We start from the raw sequence: 20,103 nt of genomic DNA on the forward strand, positions 1-20,103 counted from the left end.
GCCTCTTCGGCCGGCACCCTTTATGCCCTTTCTCCCTTTTGGGAATGTGGGCTCGGCGCCGGTGCCGGCGTCGGTGGCCGCTCCGGTGGCTTCGGATGTTTCGGCCCCGGAGGTTGCCCCTCCGTCGAAGTCAGGATTTTGCCCTGTGACTCCGGTTGGTCCATCGGCTCCAAGACCTCGTCCTCCGGCTCCTGCCTCGGCGCCGAAGCTGCCTGTGGCGCCGGACGCGGCGTCAGATGCTTCTGGAGATCGGCGCCGTTCTTCGACGTCGGCGGAGGCCATGTCGACTCCGCGTATCGAGGAGAGACTTCATTCGAGGAGGCGTGCTCTCCGTCTTTTAGAAGAGCAAGAGTACCAGCGAGTCCTAGAGGAGGGAGAGATTGAGGACTCTGGAGACGGACTGCATGGTCTGGATACAGCCAGTGGGCTGGACACTTCCCCTGAGTGGGACCTTTCATCTCCAGGGGAATATACGGAGGAGGCGGCTTCCTTTCATGCTGTGGTGAGGAAGGCAGCAAGCTTTTTGGACCTGCCTTTGCCGGTGGCAGAGGCAAAGCAGAATTTGCTGACAGAGGTATTGCATCCGGCCTCTGCTGCAGCTGAGCCTCTCTTGCCATTTAATGAGGCTTTGCTGGATCCGGTGTTGGAGGTGTGGAAGAAGCCGGTGTCTTCCTCGGCCGTTCATAGGGCTGTGGCCAGGAGGTATCGAGCTGCACCATCTGACCCTGGCTTTCTCTCTAGACACCCTACGCCGGAGAGCTTGGTGGTGCAAGCCTCCTGTTCCTCAAAGTCAGCGCCTGGTTCCTTCCCGACGGTGCCTGGAGACAGAGACTCCAAGAAACTGGATGCGCAGTCCAAGAAAATATTTTCGTCATGCAGTTTGGCGTTGAAGGCCACCAACGCCACGTGCATTCTGGGGAGGTACATCCATGCGCTGATGGATGATATTTCGTCTTCATTCACGGAGCTTCCCCAGGGTCTTTTGGATGTGGTCTCGGACGCCCAGGCTGCCGCGACCCAGATTATCCAGTCTGGGCTGGACACGACCGACTCGGTGGCCAGGGCGATGGGCACGGCTGTGGTGGCAAGAAGACAGGCCTGGCTCCGAAACTCAGGGTTCTCTGCGGATGTGCAGTCGACCCTGCTGGACCTCCCGTTTGATGGGGACAGACTGTTTGGAGCCAAGGCAGATTCAGCCTTGGAACGATTTAAGGAGAGCAGAGCCACAGCCAAATCGTTAGGACTGCAAGCTCCTTCTTCCTCTGCCTCTTCTAGAATTTTCAGGAGGTTTCGGGGATTTGGGCGTGGCTCTTATTCCTCTTCCTTTCGGGGGAGGTTCCAGCAACCCGCCTCTTCCCTCCCCTATAGGTCATTTAGAGGGAGGGGGAGGGGTGGGGTCCGTACCAGAGGAGCCTTTCAACAGCACTCTGCCTCTTCCTCGTCCTCTGGAGGGGTGCAGCAGGGGAAGCAGCCTTAGGCTTCCACCGTTTCCCACTCACTCCTCTCCTGTAGGGGGAAGATTACAGCGTTTTCTCCACAAGTGGAAGTCTATCACAACGGACAATTGGGTTCTCGGCATTGTGGGAAAAGGCTACGCCCTTCCCTTTCGGGAGTTCCCGCCCCTCATCCCGCCCCGCCCATCTTATTGTTCAGAAGAACACCTCCTGTTGCTAGAACAGGAGGTTCAAGTCCTCCTTTCAAAGGGCGCGGTAGAGTTGGTCCCAGAGCAGGAAAAGGGTCGAGGTTGTTACTCAAGATACTTCCTGATTCCCAAAAAGGATGGTCAGTTGAGACCAATCCTGGATCTGAGGATCTTGAATTGGTTCCTCAAACAGGAAAAGTTCAAGATGCTGACCCTAGCACAGGTGCTTTTGGCGTTGAACAAGGAAGATTGGATGGTGTCTGTCGACTTGCAGGATGCTTACTTTCATGTCCCGATACTCAAGTCGCACAGGAAGTATCTCCGGTTTGTGGTAGGGTCGCAGCACTATCAGTTTGCGGTCCTCCCGTTTGGTCTTACTTCAGCACCTCGAGTCTTCACAAAGGTGATGTCAGTGGTTGCGGCGGAGCTCAGAAGGAAGGGGATAGCAGTATTCCCTTACTTGGACGACTGGTTGATCAAAGCCAAGTCCCCGGAGCTTGTGTCGCATCATCTGCAGTCAACAACCCAGTTGTTGTTCGACCTGGGCTTTTCGGTGAACGTGCCCAAATCTCACCTGGAGCCCTCTCAGCGCCTCCTGTTCATAGGGGCAGTACTGGATACAACATTGAGTCGAGCCTTTCCTCCGCCTCAGCGGATTCAAGATATTCAGGAATTGGTTCCAATGTTTCGAAATGGAGCGGTAGTTCCAGTCCTCAAGGTCCTTCGTCTGCTCGGTCTGTTCGCCTCCTGCATTCTGTTGGTCACGCATGCTCGCTGGCACATGAGGGCTCTTCAGTGGTGCCTCCGAAGGCAGTGGTCTCAACACAAGGGAGATTTAGAAGGTACTGTCAAGATCTCCAGAGATGCTGCTGTGGAATTGAAGTGGTGGATTGCGGGCAACAATCTTTCACAGGGGAAGCCGTTCGCGCAGTCGCCACCAGTGACCACGGTAATAACGGATGCCTCCACCCTAGGATGGGGAGCTCATCTGGGGGATCTGGAGATCAAAGGGCTTTGGTCTCCAGAGGAACAGGTGTTTCATATCAATCTGTTGGAGTTACGGGCTGTACGTTTGGCTCTCAAGGCCTTCCTCCCATCCCTTCGTGGTCAGTCGGTACAGGTCCTGACGGACAATACTACCACGATGTGGTACATAAACAAACAGGGAGGAGTAGGGTCGTACCTTCTCTGCAGAGAAGCTCTTCGGCTATGGTCCTGGGCAAAGGACCATCAGATTTGCTTGGTGGCAAATCATCTGGCCGGGGTCTTGAATGTACGTGCGGACAGTCTCAGTCGCCAATTCTCGGCAGACCACGAGTGGCGTCTCCATCCAGATCAAGTCTGTTTAATCTTCCAGATGTGGGGGTTTCCTCGGATAGATCTGTTTGCCACTCGGGAGAACGCGCATTGCCCGTTATTCTGCAGCCTCCAGTATCCGATGCAGGGAGCGTTGGGGGACGCGTTTCAGATAACCTGGTGCGACCAGTTGCTTTACGCGTTTCCCCCCATACCCTTGATTCCTCGAGTGTTGAGGAAAATTCGCCAAGACCGGGCCCAAGTCATCTTAATAGCTCCGGATTGGCCAAGGAGGGTATGGTACTCCGACCTTCTCCAACTCTCACTGTGCCCTCCGCTCCGTCTCCCTCTCAGGGCAGACCTCCTCTCGCAGTCGCAGGGGCAGGTTTTACACCCCAACCTCCAGAGTCTGCACCTACATGCTTGGAGATTGAACGGGGCAACCTGAGTTCCTTCTCTCTCCCGCCTGATGTAATGGATGTTATCTTAGCGGCCAGGCGACACTCCACTAAATCTATCTACGCTAATAGGTGGTCTAAATTTGTTATGTGGTGTGGAGAGAGACAGATTGATCCCTTACATGCTCATCTGTCACATGTTTTGTCTTTTGCACTGTCTCTAGCGCAGAAAGGTTGTGCAGTAGCTACCATTAAGGGTTATTTGTCGGCCTTGTCAGCCTTCATTTGTCTTCCAGACCAACCATCGTTATTTAAATCCCCTATTGTTCTCAGATTCTTGAAAGGTCTTCTGAATCAATATCCTCCAAAACCATTCGTTATGCCTCAATGGGATTTGTCCTTGGTCCTGACTTTCCTTATGGGGTCCCCTTTTGAGCCTATGCATTCTTGCCCCTTAAGATATTTGGTTATTAAAACAGTATTCCTGGTAGCTATAACATCTGCAAGGAGAGTGAGTGAGTTGCAGGCCTTATCGGTTAAACCCCCTTATATAACGTTTTATGGGGATAAGGTGGTGTTGAGGACCAAGGCTGCTTTCCTTCCGAAGGTTGTTTCACCCTTCCATTTGGCTCAGACAATCACTTTGTCCACGTTTTATCCTCCGCCTCATCCTTCAAAGGAGGAAGAAAGACTACATCGCCTGGACCCAAAAAGGGCGTTGAGCTTCTATATCGACAGAATGAAGGATATCAGGCTGGAGGATCAGCTGTTTGTCGGATACGTGGGCAAGAGGAGAGGAAAGGCAGTCCACAAGAGAACACTCTCCAGGTGGGTTGTTCTTTGCATTAAAATCTGTTACTCTTTGGCAAAGAAGGATCCGCCTGAGGGCATTAGAGCTCACTCCACCAGAGCTAAGTCGGCCTCTTCGGCCTTGGCCAGGGGTGTTCCTGTGGTTGACATCTGCAAGGCCGCAACTTGGTCGTCCCTTCACACTTTTGTGAAACATTACTGTTTGGACTCTGAGGTCAGAAGGGACGGTCATTTTGCACGGTCAGTGCTGCAGGATTTCTTGGTTTGACCATTTAGGCACCCACCGCCGGGCGTGGTACTGCTTTGGGACTCTATTCATCAGGTGAGGAATCCACAGGTAGTTGTATCCATCAGAAGAACGAGTTACTTACCTTCGGTAACGACTTTTCTGGTGGATACATTAGCTACCTGTGGATTCCTCACGGTCCCACCCGCCTCCCCGTTGCCTTTTTGGTCTCTCCAAGCAATCCTTGAGTGTGCTCCTTTTGGTCTTCAAAGTTGCAATACATTTTGCATGTATGATATTTGTATATATGTGTATATTTATATATAAATCTATATATATGTTGGGTATATACATGATTCGTATGTATAAATATATTTATTTGTTTAAAAAAAAAAAAAAAAAAAAAAAAAAAAGTTATATTAAATCTACAGCTATTTTATTGCAATGTTGTGTGATTTACAATATTAAGAGATGTTGATTTGCTCTTTCATTGCATTGGGTTATTATTATTATTCTCATGCACGTAAAAAATGTTGGTACTGTCATCGGCACGTCGGCGAGGACTTCTTATTGCCTGTATGACGTCAGACGGCGTCGCGTGGGCTAGAGTGACGTCCTCGTCGACGTGCAGAGACTAGTAAGAAGATTTCCGTCAAATGCTGGCGCCATGGGAGTATTCATCAGGTGAGGAATCCACAGGTAGCTAATGTATCCACCAGAAAAGTCGTTACCGAAGGTAAGTAACTCGTTCTTCTCGCCCACTAGTGAACAGGCAGGTAGCCGGGCATCGCAATCCGGAGCCAGACGTCTCTGTTTTCCTAACACCTCACACTTGATGGACCAATTTTCTGTAGAGAGTAAACCCTTATTCTTTCCCCACAAACCTTCAGTGGAGAGTCAAAGATAATTGAGGCATTCGGGAAACTGTTTACATGGGTCAGCCCAGCCCTAAGGTCAGTCGGTACCAACTGTTTATTAGGATGATATTCTCATGCTCTCTGGGAGCTGGTTAGTGAGATCTTGCAGCCAGGATGATTACAATATAACCAAATGCCTCCCATGACCCAAATTGGACACTACTGACTGACCAGGCAGAGCTTTTTGAAACTAGTGTGATGCTTCAATGACATACCTGGATGAGATCCATGGGCTTCTCTGGAAACGTACAGGCATCACTCATGACTGTACCTTTCAATGAGTTTCGCCTGTTTACAAGAAGGCTGATTATGCTTTTCAACGCTTTAAAGCGATGGGCCATGCAATATCCTTGTGCCTTTCTACTTCTGCTAGACTATTTCGTCAGCGGCTTCATCCTTTTGGGGGGTACTCTAGAGGTTTGGCTTAATGGCAATGTCCAGCCCCACCACCCCTACAACAGGCACCCAGTTACTTGCAGGAATGGGGAGTAGCAGACCACGTCCAGGAAACTAGGGACAGCAGTGTTCCCAGTCCTCGACCCCTAAGCAGCAGCCTTCAAACTACTTTAGTTTGCTATTGGTGGCATATGACCACCCGGGAGGGCAGGATCAGACATTCCCTCCATCAGTGGCAAACTATAAACTAAAAAAATACCAAAGGTACACTGTTCCAAAGACAAGAAAGAAATATGAGGGAAACCTTAATCTACAGGAGTCAGAACCCTCAAGCATCACATTGGATGTCAGGTGTCATCATTGGGAAAGACTCCTCGCTAGGCCGGTGATGCAATGCCTAACGGGCTCCCTACGGGGAGCTCTTAACCGTGTTGCAGATGGAATTAACTTAAAGTGCTCACGCAATAATGGAGAGAAACTGGTAAAATTGGTTATCCATCTAATAATTATAATCATAATTTTAATCAGGTGAGTAAAGATGGAGACCAAGGTTAAAAACAGAGAGAGAGCCAAGGGTGAGTGGTAATGCTCACGTGCTCTCAATATTTGAACAAGAGGAACTGACTAATTGCTGTCCTACTTGATGAAAGGTCTACATGTTTCGCGTCTATTGGCCCAACAGGGTCCACTGACGCTTCATCAGAACCAAGAGTAACAAAAAACTTCTCCAACAAAAAATTTTGATATCCCTACTCGGGGAAAAAATAAATAAAACAGTCACTTACTTTAGTGTGTCTATGTATGTCAAAAAAGGTCGCCCATCCCCGGTTTCTGGAGAGGGCTCCTTGGGATCGTTTTCCGGGACGCGGTCGGACGGGTAGGGAAAATATCCCACGAACCACGAAATAACAAAGTCAGTTCCAGTTTCTGACTAGCGATCCCAAGGAGCCCTCTCCAAAAACCGGGGATGGGCGACCTTTTTTGACATACATAGACACACTAAAGTAAGTGACTGTTTTATTTATTTTTTCCCGAGTAGGGATATCAAAAATTTTTGTTGGAGAAGTTTTTTGTTACTCTTGGTCCTGATGAAGCGTCAGTGGACCCTGTTGGGCCAATAGACGCGAAACATGTAGACCTTTCATCAAGTAGGACAGCAATTAGTCAGTTCCTCTTGTTCAATTATTGAGAGCACGTGAGCATTACCACTCACCCTTGGCTCTCTCTCTGTTTTTAACCTTGGTCTCCATCTTTACTCACCTGATTAAAATTATGATTATAATTATTAGATGGATAACCAATTTTACCAGTTTCTCTCCATTATTGCATGAGCACTTTAAGTTAATTCCATCTGCAACACGGTTAAGAGCTCCCCGTAGGGAGCCCGTTAGGCATTGCATCACCGGCCTAGCGAGGAGTCTTTCCCAATGATGACACCTGACATCCAATGTGATGCTTGAGGGTTCTGACTCCTGTAGATTAAGGTTTCCCTCATATTTCTTTCTTGTCTTTGGAACAGTGTACCTTTAGTATTTTTTGATGTTATTAGGGAGAATGTACACTGGACCATGAATCTCCCGGTCCCTCTTTTGTGATTTCTGCCCAAACTATAAACTCAGACAGATGTGTCCTTCAAATCGTTCAGTTGGGCTATGCTCTGCCATTTTTTCTGGCCCAGTGTATCTCCTACCTACATCAGAGCAGCTTTCAGAGGAGCACCTGCCTATGTTGCTTCACGAGGTGCAATCCAAACGAGCAATGGAAAGGGTTCTGGCCCAGGAAGTAGGGATTGCCTGTTACTCCTATCTCCTCGCTAGTGCCCCTCGCATGTTCACAAAAGTGGTGGTGTTGGTCCCAAAACACCTTCAGGGGTTGCAGATTCCAGTTTTCCCCTACCATGACGACTGCCTGTTGAAGGCAGGCTCGCCATAGTAATTTGAAAACCACCTCCAGACGATAAGCCTCCTGACATCATTGGGGTTCACCATCAATGTGCTGGTCACCCCTGACTATTTTGCAGAGATTCCCTTTCACTGGAGCCATTAACGATAGAGTGCAGGTTCGAGCCTTCCCTCCATAATGAGTCCAGGACTTTCACACTATGATCCTGATGTTTCTGCATCCATCCTGCATTGAGGTAAAAGTGGCTCTTAGCCACCTGCTCGTCCACTATGCCAGATGGCATATGTGAACTCTGCAGTGGAACCTGAAATATCAGTGAGTCTAGCACCAGTGGAACCTTTGGGATCCCATCCATGTTTTGGAGGAGCCTGCAAAAGATTTGCAGTGGTGGCTGCTTGACTGCAGTTGAATCGGCAGCAGACACACCTTCCTGAACCAATCAAAGCTGATGGTGGTGATGGTTGCATTGCGGCTCATCTGGGGAGGTCATCTGTCAGAGTTGCAGAGCAGAGGTCTCTGACAGAGACCCAACTCCAGATCAGCCTGTTGGAGTAGTAGTTCATTCACCTGGAGCTCAAATCCGTTCTACCATCCCTCAAAGGAAGGTTTGTTCAGGTCCTCATGGACAACACCGCCGCCATGGTGTACTGCAACAAGCAGGGTAGTGTTGGGTTCCCAGGTCTTGTGTCAAGAGGCTTTTTGTCTTTGGAGCTGGCTGGAGCATTTGGGTATTTCCCTGGTCATGAACCACTGGGTTAAATCTTTGAACTCCAGGGCAGCCAAACTCAGCTGGCAGCACCTGGTAGATCACAAGTGAAAGTTGGATCCCAAGGTGGCACAGGCCATCTTGCTGCAAAGGATAATAAGTACACTGGCTTCATCTTTTCACCATTGTCAAATGTGCAGTGTCAAAACGTTTGCACACTGAAGAGTCCAAGGAGGCTCTCTCGCAGATAAATTTTGGCTGCAATATCTGCCAGTACTAAGTATCACTGTCGGCCCCGAACAGGGATCTTTTCCATTTTCAAATCTTCCCCTGTTATGAACAATTGGAATACTTTTTCCCCCTTTTTGTTTTTTAAAGACATTTAAGTTAGAGGTAGCAACAGTGTTTTGTCTGTAGACCTGTTTACCTGTTTTTTAAAATAGTCCTAAAAAAATTTAATGTTCCTGAAAAACTGCATGCAGTAGGGGATTGTTCTAATGTATGTCTTAAATGAAGATTTCTACACTGCCCAACCAGGACCACAAATAAGTAACAATTACGTCTCTTTAGTCCCCAGCCCAGACTTTAGCTTCAAAGCAGACGAGCACCTTGAGGTTTATGTCTCAGCTGCTGAGAATCCCAATCACTTCTGGATCCAGCTCCTGGGCTCACGCTCCTTGCAACTTGACAAATTGACGAAAGACATGACATACCTATATGAAAGTGAAGGTGATGCGGTGAGTATGGCAGTAAGAAGGTAATACTTGAAGAGTTGAAAGTGTTTTGTTGTAGAGGCCATTCACCTTTAAGAGCACGTGAATTTTAAAGGTTTCTTCCTAGTTTTAAAAGTTACAAATTTTGCCACAGCTTTGTAATTTTCTAGACACCCAGTCTAAATTCATTGAATGTACATATCCCCAGCAGGTAGTTCTCTCAGATCTTTGTAGCCCATAGAATATCTCCTCACGTGCAGACTGCAGAACAGATTTGTAAATCTAGTGTGTTTGTGTACACAGGTGTGCAATGTCTGCCATTAATAAGTACATAAAACAAGCCCTCTTTGTTCACAAAGCCGGGACTTTATTACCTCTCGAACCATTTAGAGGTTAGCAAATTTAATGACACACTGGGGGCGCTTCTTTAGTGTTGTGGATTGAGTCCTCTGAGCTCTCTCAGCATCCTAGGGTTGGGTTGAGCCTAAGATTAATGGGAGGTGTGGTAGCCAGTAAGCTCCTCCAGTAACAGATGTAACCTGCTACAGAGAACTGCTCTCCTTTAAAATAAAAAGAAAAAACTTGGTACCCTGTGTCAAACGCCTTTTTCTTCAGAGAAATATTTTCTGTAAACAAATATTCTCTTTCACAGGATCCTCATCAATAGCAATAGGCACTGAATAGTCCTGCCCACTTGCAGGGACCCCTGAGCACTTCTTAAAATATACACATATATATATGTGTGTGTGTGTGTGTGTGTGTATATATATATATATATATATATATATATACACATGCAGCCTATAGAAAGTGTAAAAAATGGCCAGATTACATTTATTTTTCTTTTAAAACCATTGCAATAAATATAATTCATGTTAGCAAAGAAAAACACCGACTATAGGAAATCTTCAACAAACCATTAAAAAAAAAAAAAAAAAAAAGGCAGGGATGTGGAATTCCTATCGCCCAACAAACACACATTGTTTTACTTTGTCCTTGGGACAAGTAGGCCCAACATCTTGCAGTGCAAACCCTTTCGGAACTATCTGCAGTTGAGATAATGTGTGTACATAAGTTAATGCTGTTTGAACTTGTATTTATGATTCATTAATGAAAAGCCTTCATTATTAGGGTGAGTGATCTAAATAAACGCTTTAAGGTCACACTGCACTACTGACAGTGGTTCCAGTAAAAAAAACAAAAAAACGTTTACACATGTTTGAAAAGTTTAACTATAGGAGGCTAAGTATAATGCTCCCAGGATGCACTGATTAGATGCAACTGATTGCAGAAGCTTTGTAAGCAAGCGTGATGATTCTTTGCTTTCAAAATAAAATGTTCAGCAAAAAATGCAAGTAGGAAAAAAAGGTTTTGCTACTATGAAAATTTAGGTGCTATTTCTTTGAAGCGTCATTTAGTAAAATCTGTTGATACATGCTAGTATTTCCCAAAAATATTCCTAATGGAAAATCAGTGTAACCATTTTCAACAAGATTATGGGAAGCATGAAAATAAACCGGCACTGGCAAAGCCAACCAATCCAACATTTTTTGTGAGTCTTTTAGTTTCTCCAGTATTGAGGTATCTTTCATAAATTCACATGCTTGAATCATTCCCCATCGTCGAAGTGGGAGTCCCACTGTACATAGAAAGCAGTAGGAAAAAAAAGTTCTCTTCTTTTCTTTTCATTGTAGCCAATGGCAAAAATACATTAGCTTCATTAGAAAAGGCCCAAAGTTCAGCCAATCAGGCGAGACCATCCCGTTAGAACCCTCAGCACAGAGGCTCAGTATCTCAGATTTTCTACCGCACGTCGTGTGTAAGGGAGTCTCCCTCTGCTCAGTTTACCTTCTCTTCAGGAGATATTATTCAGATATTTCATTCCTAACTTTAGCTGTACTTTGTAATCACGTCCACAGCTAAGAAAGGTTTATTTAGACCTTGCAGCACCTTGCAGACCTGCAGCTCCCAAAACCAGTAAGTCAGCCTAGAGGCTGCATGTGTTCAAAGAAAGAGCTGATGAACATCACTCAACTTCTAGGGAATATGGTGGTAAGGTTCGTTCTGAGCAGTCTACTCCAGCTACCATCTCAAAGAAGATAAAGAAATCATCAAGCTCCCTGCCACCGTTGGCATCTAAGATCTTCACATCGCCGACAGCACCGTCGACGAGTGGATCGCCGACGGGAGGCTTCGCTTCATCGGCGATGTTTACAGCTCCGTCGTCGCCTATGATCATGACTTAATCACCGTTATCTGCTACAACTATTGCGTTGGTAAGTTTAAAGTATGGTCCCTCAGCTGCTCAAACCATAAAAATTTCAAAGAGGCGGTCGACAGAGAAAAAGGTGAGGTCTCTATCGTCGACGTGCGCACCGCCGACATCAGCGTCTGCGGATAAGCTGCAAAGAGCATCGTTGACGATGGTTCCACTGACAGCAGTGTCGACAATGGCATGAAAATCTTCTTCGCCGGCGATGATCACCCCGTCAACGACGGCACCGTTGACGAGATCTCCGACGATGACCACACCGTCAACGGCCACACCATCGACAGAACCACCGTTGACGACAACACCATTGACGACCACACTGTCGACGGGTAACATTTCTGAGTCCACAACCAAGGAATCTGAATAATCTTCTTTCTTGCCTTTAAGGATTCTGGCAATAAAATGGAAATCCGGTCACTAAACTCTTTTGCCTTCTCGTACGTCACCTAGTAAGGTGTCGCCAGCACGTCCACAACATCGGTTTGATGATGACGACAAGGAGGAAGTCATGTACTCGGATGATGGTCTTTTCCCGTCGGCACATAGCCCTTTAGACTTGCGTATAAAATGGCAGGAGGAAGATGATGAGGCAGAGAGCGAACAGCTGAATCTAGGACACTCCTTACAGGAGCAGAGGCAAACAGGAGCTCAAGAGTTGCAACAGGAGCAAACCATCCAGATGCCAGTGTCATTGATTGCCAACCTTCAGCATATGATGCAAGATTATTATGCTAGATTTCCTCCACCTGGCTGGGCCACTCCGGTGCAACCTCCACCCGTGCCACTGAGCCCTCCCAATCAACCATCAGAATCTATAGGGCCTATCCCAGTCCCGGCATCGGCTCAGGATAATGATCCGCTTTCATCAGATGACGAACAAGAAGAGGGTGAAATACAGGACTCTGAATCGCTTCTCCAGGAATGGGATGATTATCAAACTCAGACGCCATCCCCTTCTACACCACCACTGGTTGATTCTCCGCCGCAAGACATCGGTGGCTTCTACAGCGTGATGGAGACAGCAGCAAAGAGATTTCAACTTCCCATAACATCCAAGCAGTCGGACAGTTTCCCCTATGATTTCAAGGAGGACACTAGAAAATCAGTGCAAGCAATACCAATTGTTGACTTTATTTGGGAAGAGGGGCTTAAGGTCATGCAGACCCCGTCTTCAATCTCAGCGGTGCTGCCAAGGCTGGACAAGAAGTACAAGGCGCCAGACAGCTCACCAGCCTGCACAGTTGATCATCCTAGAAGACCTCTGCTGAGATTATAGACTGTGCCATCGATGTCTCATCTACGGGTTTCCGCCAGTTAGCCAGGGCTGCTGTACTAAGATGTCAGGGATGGCTGAAAGCTACATTTTTTCGCCCAGAGGTGCAACTAAGAATCTTAGACATGCCTTATGATGGAGAATTATTATTCGGCAAGCATGTTGATGATGCCCTGCAGTCCATAAAGGCAGACATGGAAACAGCTAGATCCCTGGGTACCCTACAATTTAAAAGGCAGCCCTTTCCAGGAGGACGAGGGCTTTATTCTTACAAAGGCGGATCACAACAGTATCAACATTATCCGTCCTACTAAGGCCAATTTCGTTCCACCATTGGTCAACAGCAGCCGCATGTTTATCGGCAACGATCATCTGCACACTTCCAGCAAACCACAAGAGGAAAATCCTCTTACAAAGCCAAGGACACGGCGAGAAAACACTGACCTCCATCAGTTGCTTGCACCCAACCCCTATTCCAGCAGTCTGATAGGGGGCAGAATTTCCAACTTCTTTCACCAATGGTCCCAGATTACATCAGACAGATGGGTCCTCAATACCTTTTGGCCTCAGATTGGCCCCACGAGTTTTCACCAAGGTCCTTGCACCAGTTGCAGCCTACCTCAGGCAGCTGGAAATCCAGGTGTTCCCGTACTTAGAGTACTGGCTAATAAAAGCACGAACATCGTCCAAAGCAGCCAGAGACACAAACGCATGCTTATCCCTCTTCAAGGAGTTAGGTCTAACAGTCATCTACCCAAAGCCTCGCCTAGACCTTTCGAACAACATCACCTTTCTAGGGCCTGTTTTGGACACAGAGCGAGCAAGACCATTTGCTTCTCACACAGACGGAAAAAAACCTCAAGATCTAGCGAGCTGTCTCAGCAGAAGAAGGTCCACTTCTGTCCAGACTTACAAGTCTTTTCTGGGGATGCTCTCTTCGTGCATTCCGTTGATAGCAAACTGTTGCCTCTGTCGCGTAGGCGCAGGTGTGTTCCAAAGCCCCAGTGTCAACCAAGGTGGCATCCAGTGCAGTGCCTATTAACGAGTTAATGTCGACTTCCTCCAGGAAGGGTAGCTCGTAATCAGCCTCTCTGAGCAAACGCAGCGCGCATGTCTGGTTATGAACCCTCATCGAGAACATCAACAGAACAGCATCAATCACTGAGGGGCGTTGCAGAGAGAGACAAACGTCCAGTGCATGTTCAAAAGAGCACCAACGGCACCGAAACACGGGCTGCACACAATCCAAAACCGGTCTGAATGACTGAGACCAGTCACCCTCCAAATGTTCCAGGAGTGTTTCTCCAAAGTGCTGCATCATGCGTTCACGACACAGCTGCGCTGATGGGAGCGCCCTCATTTGTCCTTGTTGCGGCGGGACAGCCATTGCGGAAAAACAGCTATAGCAAAATGCCGGCTAATAAAGCCAAAGTTATCGGAAATCCCCCCCAAATGCTTCCGAAAATTGAATGAATAGCCGAAGGTATTAAACCGAATATGGAGGAAAAGGTGTGAACGAAACCAATACCAACAGCTTTGAAAAAATGTGCTAATCCAGCCGTGCTGGACGCATTAAATATACGTCCCACGAGTTCAGCAAAATGTCTCGGAAAGTTTGTATTTAACAGGGACTGTATTTCCGCCGAGGACCTTGCCACCTGAAGTGCGTAGGTCTCGCGTGCAGATGTAAGGGCCACATGCTTCTGAAACAACAAAGCCTTCAGTCTATTTAACTTGTCAAAATTCACCTTGGAAGTAGCAATGTGAGGCCAAATATCTGCTACCTCCCTAATTTTAGTGGGGGGAAACAGCATATTCCCGTGCATGTAACGACCGTAGTGACCGAAACAACGTAAACTATTACGGCCCACATGCCACAACAGCCTTCACTATTGAGGAGGACGTAGCTGCTGTTTGAAAGCGCCTGGAACGTGCGTTTAATCAAGGGGACTGGAACTCCCTTCAGGTAGCAAGCCAAGTTCGCAACCGAGGCATTACGTGCCCCATGCAAGGACAGCTGCTTACAAATGATCGAATGGCTGACTGAAGTCTCACATTCACTGCCGCTAAGAAAGACCTCTTTCATGCCATTGAGGCATTTGTACGAGAAGGGAAGCTCCCATACCTCATGGATGTGACTATCTCCCAACTTTTCATATCTGCCTACCGGAACATGTTTCAAACAAGAAGTGAATTGTAATGTAGAAATAGGCAGATTAATAACCCCGTGTATCAACCACTCTGCTGAGGGAATCGCAGCCACGGTAAAAAGGAAATCGTTCTATCTTTTCAATGTTGAGCATTACGTAAGTCGCCTCCTTCTTAGCCATTAGTTGTTTTTGTCACGTTAAATTAAAGGAAAAAAATATTTCCCTGGTACTGATGTGCTGCCGCGGAACGCGACCCGCCTTCAATGTCTGAAACGTCCAACCCAACTGCATAATGGACCTGGTCTGACTCTGTCCATGATATAAAGAAGACATATCCGATCGTATAATGTCTATAGCAGAAGAAACAATGTTAATTGTATATATCCGGTTGGACAAGGTGTGAATCCCATTATCCACAACAGCTAATGCCTTATTCAGATTTTCCTGATCTATCTGCCTTAACCGGGCTGCAGCCTCTTGTTGGGAAAGTTTCCATATTTCATTGTATACCTCATACAAGAAACGCTTCCTACGTGGTATCTTTGGGCCTGACAAATCTTGTAAGTCAGTGTTATTAGACAGGAGAGTGAGATGTGTCTTAACTGCATCTAGTGAGGATGATTTTAGCCATTGTTGGCACAATTTTCCCACACTATATGTTGTACTTATTTCAGCATGTTCTGGTGATATATAGCGAGGGTCTGACCTACTTGTTCGGAAACCCCCGAGGAGGTGACAAAACACTGATGACACCCGTTGGTATCTATTGGCCACAATAACCACCCACCTGGACATGTCAGTGAAGTGTTAAATGTACCATTCTGGACTCATTCATTAAGCTCACTAAAAGTTGCATTTGTGTACTTTTGCCAGTTATTAAACTTCGCAGGGGCATGTATACTGGGCATGTTTAATTCTCTAATTGTAGCTAAGCCTAAGCAACTGGTCTGTTGTACTTTTTCATTTAAAAAAATCATTTGAACAGGGATGAGACATGCTCTAAACAATGTTTCTCTACCCTTGGTCTGCCAATTTTTTGTTCCCCAAACACTTTTCAAATCAACATTTTTTTGACCAATATTCATAACCTTCAATTGATAACCTGGAAACAAAGGAGTCCGAATATATACATTTTGTGTTGGTCAACAACATTTGTTTATCCCTAGTCGGAGTTACCTTAAAATAATATGACTCAGCATTTTTTTGATGATGCCCCAAAAAATATGCAAATTTCTCAAAATAAGTTTTTGAACTCCCTTGCGGGGGAGTTGGGCAATGTTCCCATTGTGCATAATCAAATATTGTTTTTGTACTGCTCGCTTTATGTATGAAGTGGTGCCCATAATAATTATATCAAAACATGTCACCATAATTGTCTTTAAACTGGTAAACATATTCGTTTTCATAGACAGTATAATATTGCAATTCTGTCATCATTGAATCAACTGTTTTCACATCCCAGTCATCAGATACAATGCCTGGTATAACTATATCGTTAATAGATAGCTTTAGCACATACGGTATTTGAATTATTTCAATCAGACCATATATATCAAACATTACTTTATCCCACACAATCCCATCCGGAATTGGCACTGCAGAAATGTTCACAAAGGACAAGTCTCTTCGAACCTTATGTGATGAAAAATGTGGTTTCAATACCTCCTCCACCTCCCCCACCTGCTCAACCGCTGCTCTCTCTGGAAGAAAATGACCATGTATTAACAGAAAAAAGGTAACGACAAACCCAATCCAAAGAAAAAAGGCTAGGACAGTCAAGGAAAGCCACACATAGTTCCATGGAAAAATGAAATGCGTATCTTTAAGCCAATGTATCAGCTTACGTGGACCTGACAGGTCAGCAGTCGAAGAGGCAAACGAATCCGATAGACCGTCGTTGTTGTCAGCAAAGTAACCAGAGGCAGTTCGTGCAAAAGGCGTTGCCGTAGTCAGTGGAGGAGTTGGTATTTCCTGTGGTGGTACACAGTAGTCAGCAGCATCCGTTCCATTCGTAGTCATGGTGACTTGATTGAATCTTTCTAAGTTGCTTGTTGTTAGTGGAACCAATGCGAGATCATCATCATTCTCCCTCCCCAAGCTCGGAGTGGCATCAGTGTTGGTGTAAACAACTTGGAGCGGAACTTCTCCAGTAGTGAGAGGGATTCGGGAACTACTGGACGTTCCTCTTGGTCAGCTGTGTAGAATCGCCCACAAGTTGAAACTTTACATTGTCAATAGAAACAAAGCGGTTTTCTTTGGCACCTGGCAACGGGGGTAGAATAACAGTTCTGGTTCCTTGTATCCCCAACACAGGGACTGGAGCTCGATAAGAAGGGCCAAATTCTTTTTTCACTGTGACCTTTTCACACACAAGATCCCCAACTCTGGGAATCCAGCCGGTAGGTGTTACCCGCACATCCTTAATTCCTGTGGAGGCAGCACTTTTAGAAGAGTTATCTTCACGGAACTGCTGTAATTCCTGTAAAACAGTGACACGATCATTTATGTCACCGCCGCGTCCACACCAGGACCATCAAGATCGGGAACAAACATTTGTGTTCCGAACAGGCACTCATATGAAGTACGACCCCCCCCAGGGACCTTCTAGGCAGGTTATTTAGTGCTCTCTGAGCTCCATACAGGTGGGTTAGCCAACTACGACCCGTACCTAAGGCTCTGGCTGTTACGGATTGCTTTAAATCACGGTTTAATCGCTCCACGACAGAATTTCCCTCGGGATGAAATGGAGACGAGTACTGGAGCTGGACCCCCAACAAAGCCATGGTGTCTCTGAATGCCCTTGAGGCAAAAGCAGGGCCCTGGTCTGAATGGAATGCCGCAACTGCATATGTACTGACAGACTCACAAATCTTTAATAACAGTCTCCGAATCAGCCGAGCGTTGTGGCCACACCCACACAAATCTGGAGCAAGAATCAACAGCGACTAGTATATATTTGTATGCACTATCAGGTGTTAATGGACCGCAATGATCCAAGTACACACATTGTAATGGTCTATTTGAGATTAAGAGGGGTGTCTGCGGCGGGCGCCTAACTGTGGAAACTTTAATTTGTTGACAGATGTCACAACAAAGGACGTACTGCTTAGTCTCGTTATAGAGACCAGGCCACCAATAATGGGCCTGCAAGAGTGAAATTGTAGCAGCCACGCCAGCATGTGCAGATGCCACCCCTCATGCGCTGCTATAATCAATTGTGGTCTTATATCTTTATTGGGGATGTTGCGTACGCCTACGCCTGGAATTTTAACTTCAGCGTTCAGCATACTTCCCATCAAGTATTGATATTTATTAGGAAATCCTTTAGGATAAGGCGTACCATCAACCGTAGCTTTTATGGCAGCCATAATGTCTGTGTCTGGTTTGGAACTCGAACGAGTTACAGTGGCGACTGCCACTGCTGACTTTGCGGCTTCATCAGCCAAAGTGTTTCCAGCAACATGTATCCCAACGCGCTGGTGTCCAAGTGTATGCACAACATGGACTTTAGGTAGCGTCTCTTTCAGGTCTGCTACCTTCCCCCACAGTAGTCTGTGTTTTATGGTGTTCCCTTTTGAATCTCTGAACCCATTCAAGCACCAGTAATGCAAGTATTCATTAAAAGGCTGGACGCAATAATATGAATCACAAACAATCAGTGTGAACTGTCGGATCTGTATGTTCTAGTGCCCATTAGTAGAGCTTTTAGCTCAGCCAATTGTGCTGTACAATCCCCTAAGGTCTGTGTATAGGTATGTTGGGAACAATTTCTCCCCCTCCATATAGCCGCTCACGACCGCACATGCAGCAGAATATTGATGTTTGGTTCCAATCGCTGGTTGCGCAGAGCCATCGGTGTACATGACTACATTATATTGATCAATTGGCAAGGTGTCAGTGGGAACCGTATATTCAACTTCATATTGTAGAAATTCTTGAGTTTGTAACTTGGGGTCAAAAATGTAGTCTACATCAGTGGCTGTTAAAGAAGTAGCCCATTGTATCCATCTTGGATGAAGTGCTTTTGCGTTCGGGACGCTAGCTTTTATAACAGCCTCGAGGGCCGGTATAGGAGAAACAACAGTGATGCGTTATCCTTGGGCAAGAGGTCTTTCTTTAATAACAGCCATCTGTACAGCAGTGAGTATTTTTTTCTGTGGGTGCAAAGCGTTGTTCAGCAGCGGAATACAAGTGTGATTTGTATGCAATCGGGACTGTCTCACCTTCAATAAATGTGACATAAGTAAACCCAATGGCCCCAGCTAGCACCCTGATGACCAAATGTGTCTTGTTGTCCCGTGTGTAAATGTTTTGCTGCTCGCATGTCTGCCTGTAACTCTCTAAGAGTATGTGTATGTTCAATTGTCCAAAAGTTGTTTGAAAAATCAGGACGTATCAATTCATATAAAGGTTTTATGCGTGTAGCATAATCAGGAATGTATGTTCTGCCAAAATTTAGAAAGCCCAACAACGATTGTAATTTTTTTATCGTATTTGGTGGTTACAATTGTGCATATTTTTCCAAAAATTGTGGCGCTAGGCTCTTCCCTTCATTTGACAGCTCATATCCCAGGAACAGGACGTCGAGGAAGGCAATTTTTGATTTTTTTTTTAAGTAAAATTTGTAGCCGAGTTCGGCAAACTCTACAACAATGCGGGCTACCCGTCTTAAATGTTGTAGTAACTCGTCATCCGTGAGATATATATCATCCACATATGACAACGCTTCAGGGTCTAACTTGTGTAAAATAGCAGTCACACGAGCTGCAAACAGTCCTGGGCTGTTTTTACCCCTGAGGCAAACAGAATTTTTCTGGGAGCCTAGTGCGCTAAAGCTTGTTAAGTCTCTGCTTTCAGGCGCTATATTCTGGCAGAAGAATCCATTCGAGATATCCAAAGTCGTTTTATATTTTTTTCCGCACAATGTTGCTCATTAGTGCAGTGCTATGCGAATTTTGTATAGCATATGTACGTGTATGTCCGCTTAAATGTCTGTAGTCTAAGACTATTCTGTATGAATGGTCTGGTTTAGCTACAGGGAATATGGGATTATTCATCGATGAGACAAAGGGTTCAATCACCCCCTGGTATTCTAATTGCGTAAGTATTTTTCTCACCGGTGCCCTTGCTTCATGTTTAATGGGATACTGCGGTTGTGGCTGAGGTTCACCTTTAATGGGAATTACATGGTATGGAGAATCCCTGTCCCAACCTACGTGATTTCTATATAACGCAGGTGCCTGTGGGAGAGCCTATTCTATAGAATAGGACTCAGCGAGTTCCCTTGGAACAAGAGGCGAGAAGGAAGGTTTAATAACCTCCTCCCCTACTGGGCAGGTGCTGACAAAATCAGGAGGCCAATTTGTGCGGCCAACAAAATGTCATATATTTTAACTACACAA

The 20,103-nt window shown here is 46.2% G+C and overlaps 1 protein-coding gene across 6 annotated transcripts in view; it reads left to right on the plus strand.

Annotated features, from left to right (window-relative positions):
• Window positions 1-20,103, plus strand: part of TDRKH (tudor and KH domain containing) — a 445,279-nt gene that overhangs the window by 162,876 nt on the left and 262,300 nt on the right. For all 6 annotated transcript variants that reach the window (XM_069218300.1, XM_069218302.1, XM_069218305.1 and 3 more), the window contains exon 7: window positions 8,864-9,030. In XM_069218300.1, the coding sequence (XP_069074401.1) occupies window positions 8,864-9,030 (167 nt within the window). The remainder of the gene's footprint in view (window positions 1-8,863; window positions 9,031-20,103) is intronic.

This window comes from Pleurodeles waltl, chromosome 12 (genome assembly GCF_031143425.1).
Source record: "Pleurodeles waltl isolate 20211129_DDA chromosome 12, aPleWal1.hap1.20221129, whole genome shotgun sequence".
Lineage (NCBI taxonomy): Eukaryota > Metazoa > Chordata > Amphibia > Caudata > Salamandridae > Pleurodeles > Pleurodeles waltl.